This window comes from Oryzias melastigma, linkage group LG1, assembly GCF_002922805.2.
Source record: "Oryzias melastigma strain HK-1 linkage group LG1, ASM292280v2, whole genome shotgun sequence".
Taxonomy (NCBI): Eukaryota; Metazoa; Chordata; class Actinopteri; order Beloniformes; family Adrianichthyidae; genus Oryzias; species Oryzias melastigma.
In genome coordinates, this window is record NC_050512.1 from 13,940,570 (window position 1) to 13,963,746 (window position 23,177).

At 37.7% G+C, this 23,177-nt stretch overlaps 4 protein-coding genes across 13 annotated transcripts in view; 3 read left to right on the forward strand and 1 right to left on the reverse strand.

Annotated features, from left to right (window-relative positions):
- The window catches only part of pcm1 (pericentriolar material 1), a 25,851-nt gene extending 17,810 nt beyond the window's left edge, over nt 1-8,041 (reverse strand). For 4 of the 7 annotated variants that reach the window (XM_036212064.1, XM_036212065.1, XM_036212068.1 and 1 more), the window contains exons 1-5: nt 3,722-4,007; nt 2,472-2,584; nt 2,072-2,317; nt 1,482-1,808; nt 419-589 (exon numbers count right to left, since the gene is read on the reverse strand). In XM_036212064.1, the coding sequence (XP_036067957.1) occupies nt 419-589; nt 1,482-1,808; nt 2,072-2,317; nt 2,472-2,567 (840 nt within the window). In that variant the 5' untranslated portion in view covers nt 2,568-2,584; nt 3,722-4,007. Of the gene's footprint in view, nt 1-418; nt 590-1,481; nt 1,809-2,071; nt 2,318-2,471; nt 2,585-2,981; nt 3,466-3,721; nt 4,008-4,380; nt 4,517-7,902 lie in introns of those variants that run through there. The other 3 variants (XM_024259432.2, XM_024259433.1, XM_024259430.2) reach the window with 3 other exon arrangements.
- Nucleotides 4,053-7,282, forward strand: sart1 (spliceosome associated factor 1, recruiter of U4/U6.U5 tri-snRNP). Its single transcript, XM_024259445.2, has 2 exons — nt 4,053-4,189; nt 4,416-7,282. Exon 2 carries the CDS (start codon nt 4,424-4,426, stop codon nt 6,713-6,715), a length of 2,292 nt encoding a protein of 763 aa, XP_024115213.1. The 5' UTR covers nt 4,053-4,189; nt 4,416-4,423; the 3' UTR covers nt 6,716-7,282.
- Nucleotides 7,820-17,143, forward strand: LOC112137238 (oxysterol-binding protein 1). Of its 4 annotated transcripts, XM_024259438.2 has the most exons (21): nt 7,820-7,959; nt 9,258-9,427; nt 9,846-10,054; nt 10,182-10,344; nt 10,752-10,863; nt 10,948-11,146; nt 11,226-11,340; nt 11,414-11,471; nt 11,563-11,730; nt 11,811-12,056; nt 12,200-12,320; nt 12,508-12,611; nt 12,728-12,823; nt 13,452-13,636; nt 13,707-13,936; nt 14,043-14,081; nt 14,540-14,587; nt 15,169-15,207; nt 15,304-15,336; nt 15,449-15,487; nt 16,052-17,143. In XM_024259438.2, the coding sequence occupies exons 2-21, from the start codon at nt 9,294-9,296 to the stop codon at nt 16,192-16,194; spliced, it is 2,481 nt and encodes an 826-aa protein (XP_024115206.1). In that variant the 5' UTR covers nt 7,820-7,959; nt 9,258-9,293; the 3' UTR covers nt 16,195-17,143. The 4 variants fall into 4 exon arrangements, with proteins under 4 accessions (XP_024115206.1, XP_024115207.1, XP_024115210.1 ...); XM_024259439.2 differs by lacking the exon at nt 14,043-14,081; XM_024259442.2 differs by lacking the exons at nt 15,169-15,207; nt 15,304-15,336; nt 15,449-15,487.
- Nucleotides 17,144-18,597: 1,454 nt separating this feature from the next.
- casp3a (caspase 3, apoptosis-related cysteine peptidase a) overlaps nt 18,598-23,177 on the forward strand; it is a 7,618-nt gene continuing 3,038 nt past the window's right edge. Inside the window, exons 1-2 of the mRNA XM_024259429.2 lie at nt 18,598-18,834; nt 21,961-22,100. Coding sequence (XP_024115197.1) covers nt 18,776-18,834; nt 21,961-22,100 — 199 coding nt within the window. The 5' untranslated portion in view covers nt 18,598-18,775. The remainder of the gene's footprint in view (nt 18,835-21,960; nt 22,101-23,177) is intronic.

The following is a 23,177-nucleotide window of genomic DNA, read 5'->3' on the forward strand; positions in this document are numbered from 1 at the left end:
AAAAAAAAGTGATTGATCCATTTTAGAATCTTCATGATGAAAATGACAAGAACTTACTGACACCTGGAAAAACCACTAAAAGTTCATGCTTGAGATATATAATTTTTAATCTCTAGATTAAAATTCGGTTTCAAATTGAAATGTTTTGGTGCAGTTTTATTGAAAAATGTTAGCTTTTTAGAGGAAAAAAATCCAGGATTGTTCGTCACTTTGGCAAATAAAGCTAAATAAATCAACTGTAAACACAGCATATAAAGAACAATTTTATGATTTAATACTAAATAAAATAAATATATACCAGACTTAAACACAGATGAGTTCTGTTGGCAGAACACACTTCTTTGACAGCAAAAGCTTCAAGAAAATCACTTTAGATTTGGATTAAAAAAAAAATCGTAAAAAAAAACAGGAAACTTACCAGCATCTTCTGTAACAAACGCAGGCAGGACTTCTCCTTTTCCCGGAGGTGTTCAATGAAACTCGAAAGACGCTCCACTTTAGAGGGCACGTCATTCTTCTCCACCATCTCATCCCTCACAGAGCTGAGCTTACTGATGTAGTCCCGGATTTGGACCAGTTTGCTTACCACCTGAGAGGGTAGAAGGTGATGTCTTAGCATGAGCTTGAGAGAGAAATTTAATAAAAAATGAAAAAACAAAAACAAAACTGAGGTTTATGGAAAGGTAATAAGACAGCGTCTGTGGTGAACGCTCAGGAAAGGCTACACAAGGGCAGAAGAAGAGCTGGGCAAATAACTCACTGGGCATTTGGGGTGGAATATTTATAAATCGTCCTAAATACAGCCGAGTTTCAGCTGCACTCAGCCTCTCTCACTTTTATCCTACTTTTGATTTTTTTTTCCAGTAGATTCTGGTGTGGGTTATTGAGCAAAGTACAACTACAAACCTGCAGGGATGCAATTTCATACTATTGTATTTCGAGGATGTAAGAGCTAAAGGAAAATCTATCATTGATCTGAACGGCTTAAACCAGTCAACGTAACGCTCTTTGTATGTAAATCAAGCCCAGATAATCTTAATGAAACTCTACTTTGCTAGACAAATAGTGATGATGATAAAAAAACTAATTTATGCCATCTATCCATTTGGGGTCGTAGGGCTGCTGGAGCCTATCCCAGCAACTGTTTGGCAAAAGTCGGGTATACACTGAACAGGTTGTGAGGATGTTGCACCTATGAAGCATGTTGGATTATGGGAGGAAGCTGAAGTTCCTAAAAAAAACCACATGCACTGGGAGAACATCCACACAAAAAGGACCCAGTCGGGATTTGAACCAATTTAAACTAATTTAAGTGTGTCGAGAAAAAAAAAAAGATCTGATTGGTCAAAGTTTTCACATAGTCTTCAAATTTTTCACATTTACCACCTCTTCTCAGGTGCTTTTTTGTGTTTGACTTTAAAACAATAAGTGGCAATTTAACAAGGCATTTTATTATAACCATAACAATCACAAAATATTACCTGGCTGCTGTCTAGTTTTACATCTTCCTCTGCATATTCCCTCTGCGATGGGAGCCTCCTCTCTTTGTCGCCACTTCCCGGCCGGAAAGCTTCTTTTGAGAGGACCACAGGAGTTAACTTCTCCCTCAATCCAGGACTCTGCTTCTTGACTTCTTTGGAAATCACTGGCGTGGTGGGAGCCGAGGCTGAGGGGTGGAGCAGTTCTCTGCTCTTGTTGGTGTTTACATGCAGAGGCAGAAAGTTGTGGGGTTTCTTGGTATCTCCTGCGAACTGCCGCTGGTTGTTGGCAGCTGTGACACGCCCCTGAGAGTCACTGCCAATGCTCCTCTGGATCAGAAAAAAATAAATGATCCATTAATGCTGCAGAATATGTCAATTAGTAGATTAAAAAAAACTTCAGTAGGACAACTTCAGCAGATACTTAGAAGGAAAAAAAATTCACTTGAATCTGTAAAAGGTTTCACTGGCAAATCATGGATAAAAATACTGATAAAAAGACGAAAATATTATATACTAACAAATACGTTTTCATACAAATATTTTTGTTCTTTGTCCATTTATCTGTGATCTCCTTGCAGCTGTGTTTTTACCTCATCCATGTCGGTGAAATTGATCCTTTGACGCAGTTTTTCCAGCTCAGCCTGATCAGGTACAGACATCTGGGTGGTGTATTTGATGTGGGGGAAAGAGTGTGGAGTGTGAGCTCTCCGACGGCCCGCCCCCGGGGTGGACTCCGGGGATATATCGTTGGTAAGGCGACTTCCCACCACCACTGCGGACAACTTTTTCTTATTTTTATCCGAAGATCTGTTGGCTTTCTTTTGGGCACCCCAATCCTGACAAAAAAGAAGATAATTATGCAAACATTGTGGACGAAGCTCAACAGAATGATCATACTCGACATCTTAAAAGGATTTGGCATCAAGTGAAAAGGAAATGTTCAATCAACTTTTTGGAGTTAACAAAGTTGTGTTTAAATCAAGAACGTACCATGTTGTTGAGTCGATCGTCCAGGCTGGAATTGGTTACCGTCCAGTTGTGCAAATCTTCTGCACCGTCATCAAAAGGAGGCCCTCCAGTTGCCATGTCATCTACTTAGTGTTCTGGAATTCACAAACAATCATGGTCACTTCTAACAAACCACAATATCCAAGTTAACAAATGTAGTTTTTTACTCTAAATTTGAGAATATATTCAATTATTAGTTAACAATATGACAATTATAGGTCTTTTTTTATTCTTAAATGAAAATGATTCCCATTTTTTATTTCTCGTTTGTTTTGAAATATGAAAGGAATAAAAATATCAGATTATTTATCTGTTCATCCCGTTTTTGGTACTAAATTGTATTACTTTAGTAGTGTTTGTCAAGAATTTTAAATTCGTATGTCTGCTGCTTGGTCTTTGTTCCAGTATATTTAAGGGAGATTACAGTTGCCTTACAGTTTGTGACTTTTCAATAAAGGAAAAAAAAAGATTGCAAAAAATATAGTAGCCTACCTGAGCAAACTGTCTTTTAAGAAACACGACAACTTTAAAAATGGGGTTAAGTCAAACGTGTACGACAGAGAAAATAACAAAAACCACAAGCTAAAAGTCATACATCACCCACTATTCATTAATCCAACAATTAAAAGGCTAATTGTCGCATTTCAAAGATTGTTACAGTCACAAAAATACAAGAACGTCAAGTAAAACAACGTTCCTTTAACGAACTGCCGGAAAATGTGAGGAAAAAGACGTAAAACATTAGTTTTAATTCCACAGTCCGACGAGCCGCGCGCTGTTTCCCGGGGAAACGTAGTGAAACAGTTCATCCGCCGCGAGGACACAACACAAAAAGAAGAAGAAAATACTTAAATATAGACGGTCAAAAACTACGACTAATTTACTTAAACTCTTAACATGTTAAGGTGTCATTACCAGTACAAAACGTCTTTTCAATTGTAAACTATATTCGGGAAAAAGGCTCGTGACCTATTTACCTCTAAGGACCCAATCACTCCCACATCCAACTCACAATACAAAAAACATCCGCAGGTCACCAAAGATACATAAAAGTGTGATGCTAGAGTTAACAATGTTCTCGTGCTTGACAGTACAGCTGGCTAATAGGTGGCTAAAGCCTAATATAAACTAACTGCTCTTTCGGGGAAAAAAGGAACACATCTGGGATAGTTGAAGCAGACAAACATTTATGCTAGTAAAGCTTAGCTGTAAAATAAAGACGTGTTCGTTACCTTGTGGTCTGCACGCAGAGAAAGCTAGCCGATGGTAATATAAAAAACAGCAAGTTTCATGCTCACTTTCGTCGTTTTCTTGAAACTACACTTGCTAAGATAGCTAGCTTACGATTTCAAAAAGATCTACGCCGAGAAGCATTCAGAGCCCCGAGCAGTGACCGGATTTGGCTTCAGAAATTCACATGCAATTTGCTATAAGTTTAAATGAATCTATAAATCTAGCCAAAAAGCCTTCTCATTAACAAAGACGTCACGGAGTTCCACAAACACACGAAACACCACTAACTGCAAGCGGTCATACCACTATTAAACTCCCAAACGCTAGGTGGCAGTAGCGCTAGATGAGGACAAATAAGCGGAAGTTTGTTGTCAGGAAGCCATAACGTTCATTGCACGTTTGGAGTGAAAAATACTCGTCCACGGGCCTACGGAGCGGCGTAAATTGAAAGAAAAAGTGAGATTTTGGTAAAAACACTTTCATTTTTACATCTCTACTTTAATACTGTGTTTTGGGCTTGTTTAGTATCCGTGTGACGTTTGTGAGCCACTTAGCATTCAAAGCTAATGCTAGCGGACTAGCAAGGAAAAGCTAACAACAAAGTATCCGAGTACAAATAATCGGGCCACGCTAGCAAGTGCATTTTTTACGTACTTACGTGTATTTTTGTGTTTGTTCTGTTGTAAACTCCAGGTAGAATCATGGGTTCTTCGAAGAAACACAAGGAGAAGAGCCGCGAGGAGACTGAAGACCGTCGCCGTGAGCACAAGAAACATCGACACAAGGAACGAGACAGAGACACCTCGGATCGTGATAAAGACAAGCGAAAACGATCCAGATCAAGAGAAAGGGGCAGGCGGGACAGCCGAGGTAAAGGCGAAAGAACCAGCGGGGAGCCGCGAGTGAAGAGGGAGAAAGTTGACCTTGGATACCAGGAAAGTAAGGCCGAACCGCAGCCTCAGAGCGCAAGCGGGGATGCGTCTCTCAGCATCGAGGAAACAAACAAGCTCAGAGCCAAGCTCGGCCTGAAACCTCTGGATTTGAATGAAAACAAGAAAGAAGTTGGGACCAAGGAAGACCCAATGGTCGCAGAAACCATCAACCCAATTGTGATCCAACAGCAGAAAGAGATGAGAGAGAAGCTTGCAGCTATGAAAGAAAAACGTCTTCTCAACAAGAAACTGGGTAAAGTAAAAACCCTGGCTGAGGACGACTGGTTGGACGACACAGCCGCTTGGGTGGAGAAAAACCGGAAGATGGCTAAAGAAAAAGAAATGGCAGAGAAAAGAGCCAAACTTCTGGAAGAAATGGATCAAGAGTTTGGGGTCAGCAATCTTGTAGAGGAGGAGTTTGCTCAAAGTAAACAAGAAGCATATTCATCTCGTGATCTGAAAGGTCTCAAAGTGCAGCACAAGTTGGAATCTTTCAGTGAAGGTCAGAGCGTCATTCTGACCTTACAGGACAAAGGTGTACTCGAAGAGGAAGAAGATGTCCTTGTAAACGTGGGGCTGATTGACAAAGAAAAGGCAGAAAAGAATGTGGAGTTGAAGAAGAAGAAGCCAGATTACAAGCCCTACCAAGAAGAGGAAAGCGTGGAAGACATGGTCACGTTCAAGAACCGCTCTGTGCTGTCAAAATACGACGAGGAAATTGAAGGAGAAAAGAAACAGAGTTTCCGATTGAGCACAGGTGGCTTTGCGGATGGGCAGCGAGAAAGGGACCTGCAGTCTGTCAGAGAAGCTCTGCGAAACCAAGCCCAGTCCCTGCAAATGCCCGTCCTCAACATTGCATCAGAATATTACACACCTCAGGAAATGGTGGGCTTCAAGAAGACAAAACGCCGTGTGAAAAAGATCCGGAAGAAGGAGAAATCTGCTATTGATATACTGCCTGACGACACTCGCAGTACTGATTTTGGCTCCAGAACGCGAGGAAGGGGCCGCAAAAACGACGACGATGTGACGGAAGTAATGGAGGATGCCAGGTGTGCGATTGAAACCCCCCATGAGTCAGATGACATCAGGATGGCAGAAATGGACATGAGCGATGATGAAAATTTCATCCCGCCCGAGCCAGTCACAATTGAGGAGGACGAGGCAGAACAAGAACTACAGAAACAACTGGAGAAGCAGAGGAAACTGAAGCAAAAGCAGCTTCTAAAGGACTCTGGCGAGAAGGTTGTTGAGAAGATTAGGGGCCTCATTAAAAGTGATGACGACAACGATCCAGAGAAGAAAAACATAGTTTTCAATGCCACCTCAGAGTTTTGCAGAACTTTGGGTGATATTCCCACGTATGGCCTGTCAGGTAACCGAGAGGACCAAGAAGATATTATGGACTTTGAGCAGGAGGAAGAAAAAGACGATGCTGGAGGATCAGACTCTGAAATTGATGACAATATTGGATGGAGCTCAGTTAATTTGGATGAGGAACAAAAACCATCAGACTTTTCCACAGCCTCTGCAACTATTTTGGATGAAGAACCCATTGTCAACTCAGGCCTTGCAGCAGCCTTAAAGCTGTGCACGAATAAAGGCTTGTTGGACACTCAAATGCAAAAAGTGGCTCGTGTTAGAGCAACAAAGGGCTCCCTGCCCAACGACAACTATTGCATCGAAGACAAGATGGGCTTTGATGACAAGTACAGTCGCAGAGAAGAATACCGGGGTTTCACACAGGATTTCAAGGAGAAAGATGGGTACAAGCCCGAGATCAAGATTGAGTACGTGGATGAGTCTGGCCGAAAACTCACTCCAAAAGAAGCTTTCAGACAGCTTTCCCATCGATTTCATGGGAAGGGATCTGGGAAGATGAAAACAGAAAGGAGGATGAAAAAGCTTGAGGAGGAAGCGCTGCTGAAGAAGATGAGCAGCAGTGACACACCTCTTGGGACTGTGGCTTTGCTTCAGGAGAAACAGAAATCCCAGAAAACCCCATACATTGTGCTTAGTGGAAGCGGGAAAAGTATGAATGTTAACAACATCACAAAATAATAAACTAGATGTGTCTAACATATATAGAATACAGTCACATGCTAGTGTATTTCTATTCCTGTCACGAGTGTTCCCTGAAACCTATGTAAATGTGCAACTGTTGACTTGTTTAGCAAAAATTAGCTCTAATGTTTAGAAATCATAACTTTCAGAAACATTTAGTATGAACATGATCTGCAGAGGTTTAATATTTGCCTTTGAAAATGTTAAAGTAGCAAATCAGAGAAAGAAATTTGAAAAATGGTATTTACCTAATAAATTTTTAGATACAAGCAACTATTGAGCAATTATTCAATAAGTAAAGGCACACGTGCAAGTCTTCAGATTTACTTGTTGGGGAAATTATTGCTTAAATGTAACGTATACAAACAAATTAGTTTTCTGTGTTATGTAACATGACCTGTCAATTGCAGATCTTAATGATTTTCACATATGGTTATTGTATAAATGCATACAACTCTCGATTCTGTTTCAAATTTGGATTTTCTGTTCTTGGATAGTTGCAAATAACGGCATCTGAAAGAAGTATGTTTTGGAGATGTATCACTGAATAAATTCGACATTTTACATGTGTGTTTTTTATTTGCAAATTCAAAAAACGGTGAATTCTCTGTTTATTCAAATGTATATTAAATAGCACATATAACATTTTTGTAGAGGGTTATGAAAAGAATTGCACTACTTGAAAAGGAAAAAATAAATCTTTAATGTTTTTTTTTTTTTACTTAAGATCCCTTTTTGTCGAAGTACTTAGATTGTTTTATTATATAAATAATCCTTTCTACTTTTTACGTTTTTGTTTATGGCTAAACTTTTTTTTTGTAACATTTGTTGGCCAGGCGGAACTGAAGTCCAATTTTACAAGCGTAGTCGAGCTCTTTTAAAGTGCGCACCGTGTTGCTAGCTAAGTAGCATTAGCTACAGGCGCTAAATAATTACAGGAGATGCTGAAGGGTTTATCAGTGGTGCACAGCAGCGCTGCGTGGTTCTGCCGTTACGTCCCAACGTCAGTTAATACCCAGCACAAGTAACGCACGGGGCGGTTTTCAACGCGCTAGCTTCGCACACGCAGAGTGTAAGCCTGTTTAAGAGCTTCCGGTTGTGGAGCTAGCTGCAAGATTAGTGGTCGGCAAGAGTTTGAAGTGGCGTTGATGTGACAAACGATCATGTTTCGCGGCATGACTCACCGCACAGAATCCAGACGGTGTATACTTGACGCTGCCGTGTCATCCTAGACCAAAACGGTGAGTTTCGCTGAGTCTTTTAGGTAGTTAATATGACTTTCTCGGTCTAGAAAACAGAGCTATCCAGCTGGGATTATTACTGTCATGTCGGCGCTTATTAGAGAGCTAATTGAAGAGTTGGAAAAACTTTATGGAGATGTTTTTATGACGTAGTCACAAGAGACAGTAGGAGTTATTTACATCAATGTTGGGGCTTTAATTTAAAGGGATTTAATAGCGACAATTTTAAATATATAAACCAAAATGTGGGTTTTCTGTTGATTTATTGAAGTTTGGATTTAATTTCACACTCATTCCTCGCTAAAAATAGATGAAAAATAAAACAAAATACAATGCATCCAAAATACAATCTATCATGTGTGATCAAAAATACGTGTTAGTATAGTCTTTTTTCTTTATTTTTTGGCCATTCTAAGTGCATTTAGGTCCCTGTATTATCACACATTGATAGACTAAGAATAAATGTATTTAATAATAAAATTAATTAACTTTTTTTTAAATGTATTACCATGGAATCCATTAACACACAGACTGTCAACGCCAAAAATGAACCACTTTAAATTTAGGACAGGATTCCCTCTTTCACTGAAGAGTTTATTTAGACATTATGATGATTTAATGTCTTCAAACTTTACAAAATTGGTTTCTTGGGTGTGCTTTTGACATGGTTTCAAATTTTGCTTTACATATCTTAATAAATGACTATTTTAAAGGCAGACTCTAAAGAAAATTTGTTTTTTTAATGTTCTTGTTGCATTTTTCTCAAAATGGAGGACAAATAAAAAGAATATTTGGATTAAAATTGTATATCTGAGTATTTCTTTATTCAAATAGTTGTGAATCCGGAGCAGACACAAAAATGTCCTAGGAAAAAGCTTGCACTTGTGATGTAGAAGCTATTACGGCAAGCCTGCTCCATTCTGACGGATCCACTTGTGGACAACCAGATCAATCTGGTTTCCTCGTCCGAGCTGGTATCTGGCTCAAAACTGTACGGCTGGATAGCTCATATTGTTCAGCATTTTTGTTGCACCTTTAATATTACGTTGAGGTTGTGAGGGACTGTAAGCAAGATGGATGATCACAACTCAGAGGTGAAATAAACTCCTGCCTCTCCGCAAAAATTGTTCTAGAGAACAACAGTTTTTTTTTTTGTTTTGGCTAAAACAGCTGTATCATAATTGAAAGACCCCTAGGAATGCTTTTTAACATGGATCAAAACATGATCGGAGTGGGGCTTTAAGTAGATAAACCTGTGACCTAGAACAACTAACAAATGTACATTTCTCCTCCTCAAGCTCTAATCTCGCCCACCGAAACAGCAGACTATTGTGATGTCGGAGCCCAAGCCTCCTACTCCAACCCCTGGAGACACATACAAGGGATGGCTTTTCAAATGGACTAATTACATAAAAGGTTACCAGAGACGCTGGTTTGTTCTCAGCAATGGGTTGCTGTCGTACTACAGGTAAGCTCATGTATCATTTATGAACTTTCTTCCAAGAAAATGTGGCTTTAAGAAGAAAAGTTTGTTCACGGTCTGAAGAATGTGTGCATATTCTGATAACACGAGCCTCCACAGTGAAATCTAAGATTCTCCAAGTTGACCTTCAAAAGATGATTGTTCATCATGGGTACATCATAGCTGTCAGAGACAGATTGTAAAAGATTTATGATAAATTATTTATGATAGATACTTAAAATTTTTTTTCGTTTGGATTGTTTTATGCTAAATGTGTAGATTAAAACATTGTTATCAGAGGTTTTTTTTTTTTTTTGCTTTGTTTTCAGTAAAAACACAACTCTTGATAATAGGTATCTTAACCTTCATAACAGCGTCACTATGAGACTCCACTGTGCGTAGTCTTGACTCCATCTGTTTTCAGGACTCAGGCGGAGATGGGTCACACGTGTCGGGGCACCATTAACCTGGCCACGGCCAACATTGCCGTGGAGGACTCCTGCAATTTTGTCATTTCCAATGGAGGAGCTCAGATCTATCACCTGAAGGCCAGCTCTGAAGTGGAGCGTCAGAGGTGGATCACTGCCCTGGAGCTCGCTAAAGCAAATGCCGCCAACATGCAAGATGAATCCGGTGAGAGAGACAGGAAGGGCTTCCAGAATACAGGGATTTTCAAATTAAAGCTCCCTAATCATGCAATTGCATCATAAATTTCCTTGTGTTTTGCATTTACTGATTGTCTTCTTTGTGTCACCTTCAGATGACTCTGGGGATGATTGCTCAACAATTGCACCCGTCCCAGGACAAGGTGGAGGTGGTCGGAACTCAGAACTGCAATCCACATTACGCACCTTAAACAGCAAGGTGGAGGATCTCTCCACCTGCAACGATTTAATTGTCAAGCACGGCTCTGCCCTTCAAAGGTACAACATTTATGAGTAATGTTAAAGCATTTACAGTGGTCTTATAGTTAACAAAAACCTGTATCCCTTTCTAGGACGTAGTTTCTGCGGAGCAGTAGTAGTTAGTTTGAAATGCACCTCTGAGTTGTGGGCGAGACCTCTGGCACAGAACAACCCCTCCCCCACTTCCCATCCCCTTTGCTGAGTCACTTTCCTGCTAGAAACTCTTGATTTACAACAATTTGAATAAAGAAATACTCATAAATTGATTTTTTTTTTATCTTAATTTTCGTAATTTATGTCCATTATCAGACAAAAAACATGCTAAAATCACCAAGAAACACGGCATAGATCTTTAGGTCCACCATTTTTTGTCTTTCATTTCAGTTACGAGTCCACCCAACTACAGTTTTAATGTTTCTATTCAGGTCTCTGTCAGAGCTGGAGGGATTGCGTGCTGGAGCCGACATGGGGGAAAAGATCAGACAAGTCACAGAGAGGGCCACACTGTTCCGGATCACCTCCAACGCCATGATCAACGTGAGCGCTGCTCTGTGACGGAACAGCACCCCTCCTGCTGAAAAAAAATTCAGCTGACGTTTCGTTCCTCTCCTGTTCCTGAAGGCATGCAGGGACTTCCTGTCACTGGCTCAGAGCCACAGTAAGCGCTGGCAGAAGTCCTTGCAGTCCGAAAGAGACCAGAGGATTCGTCTGGAGGAGACTCTGGAGCAACTAGCCAAACAACACAACCATCTAGAGCGAGCTTTCAGAGGAGCTACAGTTCTCCCCTCTTCGTTCAGTAATCCCAGTTTAGGCAGCAAAGGTGATGGTTCTCCTTCATGTCACACATGTCTGCGAATCGACAGAGTCTTTCATTCATTCTTTCATTATTGCTGTTGAAGACGGTCCCTCAGGAAAAGGAGATGCCAGCGATGAAGACGATGATAATGAGTTCTTTGACGCCATGGAAGACCCGGCTGGGTTTATTACTGTTCCTGCTGACCCGAAATATCACAGGTTATTTTAGTTTTTGAGTAGACTTTATTTTGTTATCCTTTAAAGCTTATTTAGATTGTTTGTTTGTTTTTAGGCGATCTGGCAGCAACATCAGTGGTTTCAGCACCGAAACTGGAATGGACGATCAGTCGGTAAAAGTGGCCCTATTTTTCTTTTTATTGCAAACGATGCATCAACGGGCTGAAGAAGACTGACACATTTTGGGAACCTTTTCTTCAACAGTATGATGATGTGTCTTTGGCATCTAACGCGGAGTCTCCTCAGCCTCCTGAGCTTGAACCGGTCAGACAAAGGCGAACCCGCATCCCAGACAAACCCAACTATTACCTGAACCTGTGGAGCATCATGAAGAACTGTATCGGAAAGGAGCTTTCAAAGATACCAATGCCTGTGAGAAACTTGTTCCCCGCATGAACACACATTTTCCATTCCTTACTATGAAATATAAACAGACTTTTTTTATTTGGCAGGTGAATTTTAACGAGCCCCTGTCCATGCTGCAGCGTCTGTCTGAAGATCTGGAGTATTATGAGCTCCTGGACAAGGCTGCTAAATGTCATAGCTCTTTAGAACAGATGTGTTACGTAGCAGCGTTCACCGTCTCGTCCTACTCCACCACCGTCCACCGCACCGGAAAGCCTTTCAATCCTCTGCTCGGAGAAACGTTTGAGCTCGACCGATTAAGAGAATGCGGCTACCGCTCGCTCTGTGAACAAGTAAGCTAAAATAAGCCGCTCCGCTCAGTAGATTCATTCATATTTAAAAATGCTAGTTGGATTTTATCAGCAAATCCATATTTTTTGTTCTTTTTTTGGAACATGAATGTTTTGGAATAGCTTTGTTGTGAACTCTATCTCAGGTGAGTCACCACCCGCCGGCTGCAGCGCACCATGCCTTCTCTGAAAAGGGCTGGACACTCAGACAGGAGATTACATTGGCCAGCAAGTTTAGAGGGAAATATCTCTCCATCATGCCTCTGGGTACGTGCATGCACATGTCTTTGCAACTACGTGTAAGAATACATATTCTGTATGCAAAAACAGAGCTCACTATAAATTCTTTTAAAAATGTTTGTTGTTTACAATCCTGTTTTTAGTGCAATAGCTCAGCTTTTTACATTTTTACCTTATAATATAGCAAAATGTCAAGCTTTATTTCTTTCTTTAGGCTCCATCCAGTGTTTATTTGATAAAAGCAACAATCACTACTCTTGGAAAAAAGTTACCACAACAGTACACAACATAATTGTCGGGAAATTATGGATCGATCAGGTAATCATCAAGTCTTATCGGGCAAAACGATGCAATTTAGCATATTTTTGTTTGTTTTTGTGTTAGCAATAATGCATTTTAGCCAAAACCTTTTTTATTTTCTCTCCTTCTGCCAGTCAGGGGAGATAGATGTGATAAACCACAAGACGGGTGATCGCTGTCATCTAAAGTTTGCGCCATACAGTTACTTCTCCAGAGATGTTCCTAGAAAGGTGAGGGGGTGAGGGCGAATTGATTCTTGTATTTTGTCAAATTAAGCTTCAGTTTTATACTTCATAGTATGGCTTTTATTGTGAAAGATTTTCATGTATAGGGTTCCAAATGGCATAAAAGAATTAATGAATTTAAGGATAATTTAAATTGGTTAAATATCTTTGCACAATTTCAGTCTTTTTCTTTTTGTACAAAGATGACCTCAATAGGATCAGATCAAGAGTTAGTTCTAGAGTTTGAGTTTGACTGCTACCTTGCAAAATACATAAAATATCCCTCTAATCTTGTGCAGCCATTTCTACAACTCAAGAAAATTTTGATAGACATTAATTTCACATGAAACTTAGAAATATGTAATCCATCTGGGATAGGTCGCCAGTTTGTTGCAGGGCCCTAAAAATATGAATTTTAGCACATTATTCTTTTACTGTGGTCCCTCATTTATGGTGGTAGTTATGCTCTAATAATCCCTCACAATAGGTGCAATCTGTAATGCAGTCATATTTATTTTTAACAAAATGATAGATGTTTTAAGGCTGTAAAGCTTTTTACTCAACACTTGATGCATTTTCCCAGTCGAACATTAACAGTTTCTGAATTCTTTGTTTTAATTGTTGTTGTTTTCAGGTGACAGGAGTAGTGACCGATAAGGAGGGAAAGGCTCATTATGTGCTCTCTGGAACGTGGGATGAAAAGATGGAGTTTTCCAGGATAATGCAGAGCAGTAAAGGCGAGAATGGCACTGAAGGCAAACAGAGGACGGTCTACCAGACGCTCAAAGCCAAAGAAATCTGGAAGAAGAACCCTTTACCGTAAGTGTTTTTTAAAGAATGATCGAATGAAAAGGTGTTATTACTTATGTTTGCTCGGATGACTTTCCAGTGAAGGAGCAGAGAATATGTACTACTTCTCCTCACTCGCTCTGACCCTCAATGAACCCGAAGAGGGAGTGGCGCCCACAGACAGCCGTCGACGCCCTGATCAACGATTGATGGAGGAAGGCCAGTGGGATGAGGCGAACGCAGAGAAACAGAGGCTTGAAGAAAAGCAGCGCTTTGCCCGTCGGGAGAGGGAAAGGGAAGCAGTTAAAGCAGTCTCCTTAGATGAGGAAGGTAGGAAAACCATCGAGAAGTTCCCGTTTCAGTTCTTTTAGCTCAGTGATTTGTATATTTGTTATTTTATCATTTAATAAATGTTTTGTCCCCATCTTACCCTAAGTTGTCACTGTGGATTCAGTCAATGACTCAGCTCTGAAAAGCAAGTACTTTTATAGTCCCCCATTAATCAATCCTTTGCATTTACTCTAGAATTGATACATACACACATATATATTATTTTTCTGTATAAAAAGTTTTAATTTGACCACAGTATTAATATAGTGAGACAAAACAAAACATTTTACGTGGAAAGTTGAACAGTAGCTTGTGGGTCCCGCAACTGAAAACAGTAGTTTGCCAAATCTTTGTTTCTGCCCAATGAGGCAAATTTCTTTGTGATTTTGGGCTATATAAATAAAACTGAATTGAATTGTCTTGTATTATTTATTGGGGGATTTTTTGTCCTTTCTTCCGGACAAAACAGCTTATCAGAGGTTTTGGATTTATGTTTTATTCTGACTCTCCTAAAACTTTACCACAACATTCCAGCTAGATTAAAATCTATATTTTTACACAACCCTTCCTAAACTTTGCCTAACCTGTCTTTGTTTTATTTAGCTGACACACAAGAGTCCGCAGCAACAGAGAGTGAAATTTCAAGTGAAAGCAAGTATCAATTTTATTCCTTTTAATTCTGTTTGTGTTGCATATTTTTGCACTTTGAATGTTAAACTAATATTTCTTTATTTCAAAGATGACAATCGAGCACTTACTCAGTATAATACACATCAGAAGCCTTGCTTTTAATTTTTTTAATTTATTTTTTTTCTTCCACCATTGAAGTCCTAGTCAGTCACAGAGTTTTTCTGAGGAGTCTGGCTGCAGACAAGATGGCGCCTGACATCATCGTCTGGAAACACAAACTTACCCTAGACAAAAAGTTTCAGAATTGTGAGAAAAGACTTTTATTTAAGCTTAAAACAGAAAAAAACGCAACTGTTAAGGTCGTCAGTAAAAATAAAGTATTTTTTCTTAGCAATATGGGGGCACTTCCGGTTCTGGACATTGACGTCTGCAGCCAGGTCCTCTTAGTTTTTCTAAGAGTGCCTTCCTGTGAAGACAGTGATGTACTTATTTGTCATGGATGTAAAGCAAAGTCCACACATGACACTTTTAAACTGAAAACAGAAACATTTTGTTTGTGCATTCATCTTCATGTTATTTTATTTGTGCTGGGGTTTGCTCAGCTGACACAGAAGACTCTCCCCCTCAAACGCCAGTTCCATGCAAGTAGCTTTTAACGTAGATTTCACATTTAGATCATTTCCTTTCCAATAGACTCAAAAAAAGTCACTCTTTTATTCCTTTTTTCAAACCTTCAGCCCATTTTGGACCATCACAGTTCCCATACTCAAGCAAGTATTCTGAACACACTAGTACAGTGAAACAATCCTGCATTGTAGTGAAGACATTAGCTGTTTAATATTGAATCATTTTTATATATATTTGCAACTAATTTTGTTTTAGTGGAAGGAAAGGAAAGCCTCAATGGACCTGCAGCCAAAAGCAAGTAGCTCCAGTTGTTTTGTGTTCCTTGCTGGATAGTTGTAGTTGACCGTAGAAAGTGCATAAAACTTCTAGACTCCATTTGTCTTTGTTTTTTTTAGAAAGTTGTACAGCTGAATAGTCCTTGTTAGTATTGCTTAGGTCACACGTCTTTATATTTCTTTAGAGAGCAAACATTAGATGATAAACTGGAATAACCGCTTGCTGTCAGTCTTAATGATGTGCGCATATCCTGTCAGCAAGTGAAACTCCACATTTCCAACATTTATATTTACAGAAGAATGTGGAACTTGATTAAATTTATTTTAGAAAAATGCAATTAGGCTTTTGAATACATCCCTTAACGGTATCGTCCTCTGTTTTACCTGCAAAAAAGTATCTTTGGAGATATTTTAGGTCTGCGTTTATTCAGACACAGCTGAAAAATAAATGGATCTAAAATAAAATCATGATTGGAAGTTGTATTATTTAGAGATGCAGACTGACGGCCAAAATACAACACTTCTCATCTTCATATTTGAATCTCCTTTTTTATTTTCTTAACACTTCCTATTCCTCCTTCAGGCACCCATCAGGACAACTACCAACCGCTGTGGTTCAAGAATACTGAAGATGCTGTATCCGGAGAGACGTTGCACGTCTACAAGGGGGGGTACTGGGAGGCCAAAGAGCAAGGACTGTGGGACATGTGTCCAGAAATCTTCTGAACCTCACCTAGTCAATTGTAGTTATGTCCAATAAAGCGAGGCTCAGTGGCACGACGTCGATCTGGTCTAAACGTCTCTGGTTTCATCCAATTAGCCCCTCCCCCAGGATTATGCTCGTCTTTACTCATGGTAGATGCTCATGTGGCTTTGTTGTCACTAGTACAACTGGTTAGCTTTCACTGCCCCAAAAGTACACGGATGTGTTCGCTCCCAGTTTAGATTTTTGTGAAGTCATCCTATGTTTTCCTTACAACACCAGACAGTATGTAAAGTTTGATTAATGTATTTTTGGTTCTCATTATTAAGCAATATATTGATTATCTTACTGGTAAATCAAGAATTTATTCATTTAAGTTTCACATACACAACATTCAGAAGTTTGAACAGTTAAACTCCAGCTTTGAAGAAAGTAGACACACAAGCCTTGGGTTTATTTTGTATTGTTTTTGTGTATAAATTTACAATCATGTTGTTTATTTCCTCTGTGAATTAATTTTCGTCTTGCCTGAACTCTTTGTTTTATAGATAATTCCTACTGTTGTCTTTTGTTGTCGTAATTTAAGTATTTAAATCTTCAAAGAATCCTGATTAATCAAATTTTCTTTGTTTATTCTGCAGATTATTGTTTAAAATAACAATTTTTGAACACTGTTTAAAGAATAATGAAAATGTCACTGCCACAAAGGTCCACAAAGCATTTCCAAACTTGTTTTTATCGTTTGTTCTTCCTTAAATCTCAGACTAAAACTATTACCACACGCACAAAGGCCTTCCTACAATCAACTATTATATATTCTTTGTATTATAACTCATTGTATACCTTAAGAGGAAAAATGTGTATTTGCTGATTAACCCTGATTTTTCTAAGCAAATGGATGAAAAACAGCTATTGAAAAAAATTGTAATAATTTATGATTTATGAATTTATGATTAAAGAAACACCAAACAAGTGAGTTCCACTGATACCATTTTTACCAGTTTGGTGATTTCTGGGGAGAAATAAGGTTATTTATATTCCATTTGTTTGGGGATTTTTCTGTTATATGCTGGATATGTAGATACTAATGAGTGCCTCAATTCATACATGCAACGCAAAGTGGATTGTGAGACACGGTAAAGTGAGATACAGTTAAAAAAAAAAAACAGCAAAAACAACTTATTTTTTTATTTGTCCAATTATATGTATCAAAATTAAAAGCAAACAAAAACATTTTTGTCTTACATTTAAGTGCACTTGTGCAATAAATAAGTTGCTAAATATGAGTTGAAAATAAAGACATTTTCAGTAAATAATTGGGGACAAAGTCATGATAACGTAGGAATCTAATCAAACAACATTAAAGTAGTTTTGATTGAGTTCACTCAAATGTAGCTTTTTGTTTGTATGTTCAACAAATTTTTTTGCATTTTAAATGGTGTTTCACATTCATCACAAGATTCAATACCTTGTCAGTTGACACCTCTGATGTAACATTTACAGATATTTTACCATGCTGTAGGGTTACATGTTTGGATGTTGAGTACTTTAAGAAACTTTCAGTTTTATTTTTGTCATAGCACCTGGTTTTAAGTTGTGTTCCAATAATCAATTCTTTTATTTATTTATTTTTCGATTGTCTCATATTTTTGATTTGCAGAGATGTCTCCATAAATAATCAGGAGCTTTCTGTTCAAAATTGATTAGAAAACAATAAAAAAGCATCTGGAAATTGTGTTATCTTTAGAAGAGTTTACTAATTTTACAAATGTGTGCATTTCACATTTTGTAATAGCTTGTTTTAGGTTGATTTGTCTCGAGCCTGTTTGTGGTGTTCATTTTCCCAACAAACTATCCCATTACAATTTAAACCAGTTAATTAAATTTTAAAGGGAGGCATGGCCTTTGTAATTTAATCTGTACAGACTGAGGAGAATGGCCACCTTGTGTGCTGTATTTGTGTGGTAGCAGTATTTGAGTGATAAAGTATTGGGTTGTTAGACCTGCCCTTTTATTTGCTGTTTAAATAAATTTACAGTTTATTTACAGTAGAATGTGTGCCAAGATTCATTTGTAAGATTGTCTGGATTTAACATGTTTTCTTAAGCTTTTTTATGGTATATTGTGACTTTACAGCTTTGAACGCATTAAAGGAGAGGATGGAGATTTATTGAGATACTTTGATGAAAAAAAATATTTGGTGACAAATTTAATATAAAAAGGAAAACAATTTCCTGGAATCTATGTTTTTTGGGGAAGTACATCTCTAACTTTTTCCCTAATCCTTTTTGGCAAATTTAGATTTGTAAACTTAAAAAATTGGTCATTTTAACTAGTTTGAATTCTCAAATCTTTATTTCTCCTTGGGAGACAGTCGACACTTCCTGTAGGGGGCGCTCGTGAGCTCGTGCCGTGCATCTGCGCATGTCAGAACCCTTTGTTTATTAACCTGGTTGGCTCGGTTGCTAATGCTACAAGCTGTGAGGACAGCGTTGTGTTGTGTAAGGATACCGCGGTGTTAGTTTCCCTATTGAGGCTACTGTCTGACACAAAGGGCGGCTCATTTATTTTATTACATTTGTTTAGTTAATTTAAGTAGAAAATATGGCGTCAAATAGACCGGGAGAAGATTCTACAGACGCAAAGAAAGACAATGGAGAACAGTGAGTCACTTTGAAGTCTTTCTATCTCCTCTGTTATTGGACTTCGGTAAACTTGGAAACCCATTCACGTATTTGGACTTCCGGGACCAAACATCTCGCAAACTAGACGTGTTTGCCTTACAAATTGTGTACTGTCAATGTAAACAGAGGCCTCTGGTACATTTGGATGTACACAGTGTTTGTCAGTGATATTGTGTTTCCCTCTTTTAATACAACTTAAAGAAATAATGTGTACAGATGCTTTAGAAAATGATGCAAAATAAGTTTCCAGGAAAAAGATTGAGGTGAAGTACAGCTGTATGCATGACCAATGTGCCAGTGCTTAGCTTCTCCTTCTTTATTTATTTATTTAATACAACATAGTTGAGGATTAACTTGTATTTTATACTTTTATTTTGAAAAGAAAATATAGCAGTGCTTCCACAAGATAAGTAGTGGTCTCTAATTTTTAGAAATACCTAAAAAAGACTGTATATTGCTGCCTAAACAATAGTTACACTTAAAAAAAGCATTGTCAATTTTTTCATAGTAGAAGCTTCAGTGGGATTGTCTGTTAAATTGAGTAACTATTCCGTTAGCTAGATTGCTGCAGGTTTTCTCTTCACTTCCTCACTGACAAACATCAAGTTGAAACATGATTGACTTCAGGAAGAAGTCCGACTTCACTCATGAAAGCTGTGAAGTCTGTGATGCTATAATTTGAAATATTCAAAGGAAATAACTAATTTCAGGAAAAAACCACATCCAGAAAGAGAACAAAATATCTGATTTTGGGCTTCATAAACCACACATCGTACCACAGCACACAGGAAGTTTCAACATTTTAATGTGCCCACACAATTCTACAGTTTCCATTTACTCTAAACCCAACTCCTCAATTTCTACATAAGTTTGTGTGTTTCAGTTGCATTACTTTTATGGGTGAAGGCATCAAAACAGCAAGTACGATGAAAACAAATGTGTATAATCTGCCATAAACAGAACATCTCTTTGGTCAGATTTCTTTTCCATATATACTAAGCGATGAACCACAATCCAGTCATAGTTTTTGTCCATGACTAGTAGGTTGGGGATTAAAAGAAATTTAAAAAATATTTAAAACTAGTTTGAATCGCACTAACAGTCAGTCAAAACCTCTTTAATTTGGTTGACTGAAAATACTTTCATTGCAGAGGCTGCATGAATATCCGTACCATTTAGCTGATTCATGCATAACAGAACAAAAAGATGCAATGAAATGTTTCCATTAAAAACAATGAGCCTTATTAATCCAAATTACATAGGGAACTATGATATGTAAATGTGCTGCTGCAGGTCTGACTGGTTTCACACGGTGTTTTATATAAGTTATTTTAGGATCTGTAGTCCTGCTAAACAAGTTTGTGTTCAATATTTGTACATTCTACTTAAGATAGCAGAAATTGATGAGTCTAACACTACGGTTTCTAGTACCTTATAAAGCATTGTAACATCTTTAATTCTGTACATTTAGTTAACATCATTTTTGGGTTCTGTTTATTCATTGTTGATTGATCCATTAAACTTACCCCCATGCCTCAATAACATCTCTAACTCCTCCAACTATTTATTTGCAAAATAATCACGACACATTTTTAAAGATTTTTTAATATTAATGTATAATTAGTTTTTCTTTTTTATCATCAATTCTGAATATTCAAAACCTGCAATCACCAAACATATTATCTACCGTTAATTTAAAATTCACTTCTTATTTATTTTTTGGAAATGCTTATGTTTTCTTGCTGTAGTTGATAATCAATAGTTCTAAATATATGAGGCTTTGTATCACAATACTTTCTTTTATGGTTCAGTATTAATGACCCTCTGCTTTTACTGCAGCCATGTCTTTAAAAATGTCAGAGTCAGGAGAGTCTAATTCTAACTTATCTTTTTTATACAAGGACACATTCTATCTAAACTACAACCAATGTTTTGTATTTGACTAAAGTCTAAGAAATGTCCCTTAATTGTATCAAAGTATCATTAATCATATGTTATATTAAATATCAAAACATAAACGTTCAAATGTTTTTTTAATCCTTTTTTTCAATACTTGGTTTTATTTGGATAGACATGTAATTTTCTATCATTGTGGTGAGTTTGGTGAATATAGTCATTATTTTAGTTACTAATCAAAAATATAACTACTAATACATATGATGGAATAGAAACTTTCTCATATTCAGGGAATATGAGAAAATATTTGGTTGTTGTAGGAGCAAAGTATTTCACAGAACCATGATAGTGTGTGACATGTATTCTAAAAGTTAAACTAAACCATTGAGAAACATACAAAATTGACATATAAAGGAAAATAAACAAAAAAATCAGTAAATTGTTTTACAAATACTAAATTGTACGTAAAAAATGTGAGATGATTAAACATCCTATGTTTGAAGTGCCATTCGATTGACAGACTTCATGTTTTCAATTTGATTGATAGCGTATGAAAAAGGGGTTTTAATATTTTTTTTCTGCCATTTTTTTAGAGATTGCACTTTGTAGATGGTCCCTGCTCCTCCGTTTTCCCACCAGCCGTTCATAGAAAACAATGCGTTTGAAAAGAGTTCATAAAATGAAGAAATCTTGGGCGAAAAAAAAGGTTTCAACAAAACTGAGAGGTGGGGAACTCCAGTCCTCAAGGGCCCGGTGTGTCCTCATGTCTTCCAGATATCATTGCTTTAGTGCCAGCTGATTACCTGGATCAGGTGTGTCCAACCAGAACATGTCAGAGTTGGGTATGTTAGAAAATAAGCAGGAATGCTGCCTTGCTTTAGTTCATTGTCTGCATCATTACAGAAGAAAAGAGGCAATTACCTCCTGAAGCAAACATTTAGTTCACATGGTGTTATTCCTGGAAGTATGAATCGGTGAATTGGTTTCCGACTTCACAACAGTTTTTCTTGTAGATTTTAGAACACCGTAAACAGAACTTTATTTTTTTTTTAATCTATTGCTTCCCTTTTTACTTTAAATTAAACCTCTGATACGTCTCTTCTGGTTTTGAACCCTCGACCTTTTGACCGCCTCCTCTTTCCACTTTTACTGTTTTGGTGAATTCTGTTGTAATCAGTAGGATTGTGATCAGTGTGTTGTGTGTTGCAGGGCAGCGGGATCTTCACCTGCTCCCAATCACATGGACGTCGATGGGAAGCCCCCCTCCCACAGCTTTAGATACAGCCTCAACTTTCCAAGCATCGGCCAGTGCATCATCATTAACAACAAGAATTTTGACAGAAGAACTGGTGATTTTTTTTTTTTTTTTTTTTTAGTGAACTTTTTTATTCATAATCCTATGATTATATGCTAAACTGAAGACTTGTTAGCATTTAATTTTAAATTATGTATAGTCTTTAGTTATATTAGAAAATATATTTTCACAGGAGTGGAAGAAAACCATGCTTACTTTCAGAAATCTCCCACTTCTAACATTTTAATGGTTTTGATTGATTTGATTTTATTTTGTTACATTTGCTAATGAGATTAAGGCAAAGCAGAAATATTATGAAGCATTTTTACCTTAAGCGTTTCAGTTTTTGCCTGTGGCAGTTCAAGACATCAGAACTTCTGATTTTTTTTATACGAAACTGTTGTGTCGTAAAACATAAATGGGAAAAGCTGATCATTTTCTGTTTTGTTAAATAGAATGTATTAGTATTAGTGCTGTCATGCGATTCATTTTTGTGTAGTTTATTAATCATGACTTGTAATTAATTAATCTGTTTCAATCGCAAATATTTGTAACCTAGTAATTACTGAGAAAAGCCTAATTTGGGGGTGTTTTCATTAAAATTTCTGACATTTTGGTGCAGTAAAAGATCAAATATACCTTAAAAAAGAGGGATTTTGTAATTTTTTTTTTAATTATAACAAACCTCTAACCTTTACTTTTACACCACCAAGGGGTCGACTTTCAATTTCAAACAAATTGGAAAAACAAACAAACAAAAGCCCATTGGTCCAGAGTACCACATCAAAATCGGTAGGATGATTTTCAGACCAATCCAAAAAATGTTGATCTCAGACTATATTTATTACATATAACACAATACATATATTGACCTACTTTATCCCACAGTTTCACACAATAGCAAAACAGTAGAAAAGACATGAGTGGTTTTATAGTTTCCTTTACCCTGTGCTGTAAATGTGATCATTTTGAAGACTGAGATGAAGCAGAAGAGAAGGAGAGAAGAGAATAAAAGAAGGAGGAAATGAGATACGAGGATGTGACAGTGAGGGAATTTGGACTATGTTTCTTTGAAACAAACTTTTGCTTCATCATCTAGACAAAAAAAAGCGTTATGAGGTAAACTTTACCT

What these genes read in the sequence shown, in the direction of transcription:
- sart1 (XM_024259445.2), top strand. Translation starts at nt 4,424, where the DNA reads ATGGGTTCTTCGAAGAAACACAAGGAGAAGAGCCGCGAGGAGACTGAA.
- LOC112137238 (XM_024259438.2), top strand. Translation starts at nt 9,294, where the DNA reads ATGTCGGAGCCCAAGCCTCCTACTCCAACCCCTGGAGACACATACAAG. An exon ending in CAATGACTCAGCTCTGAAAA is followed by an intron (nt 14,082 to 14,539) that starts GCAAGTACTTTT and finishes TGTTTTATTTAG; the next exon opens with CTGACACACAAGAGTCCGCA. An exon ending in CCCTCAAACGCCAGTTCCAT is followed by an intron (nt 15,208 to 15,303) that starts GCAAGTAGCTTT and finishes TCAAACCTTCAG; the next exon opens with CCCATTTTGGACCATCACAG.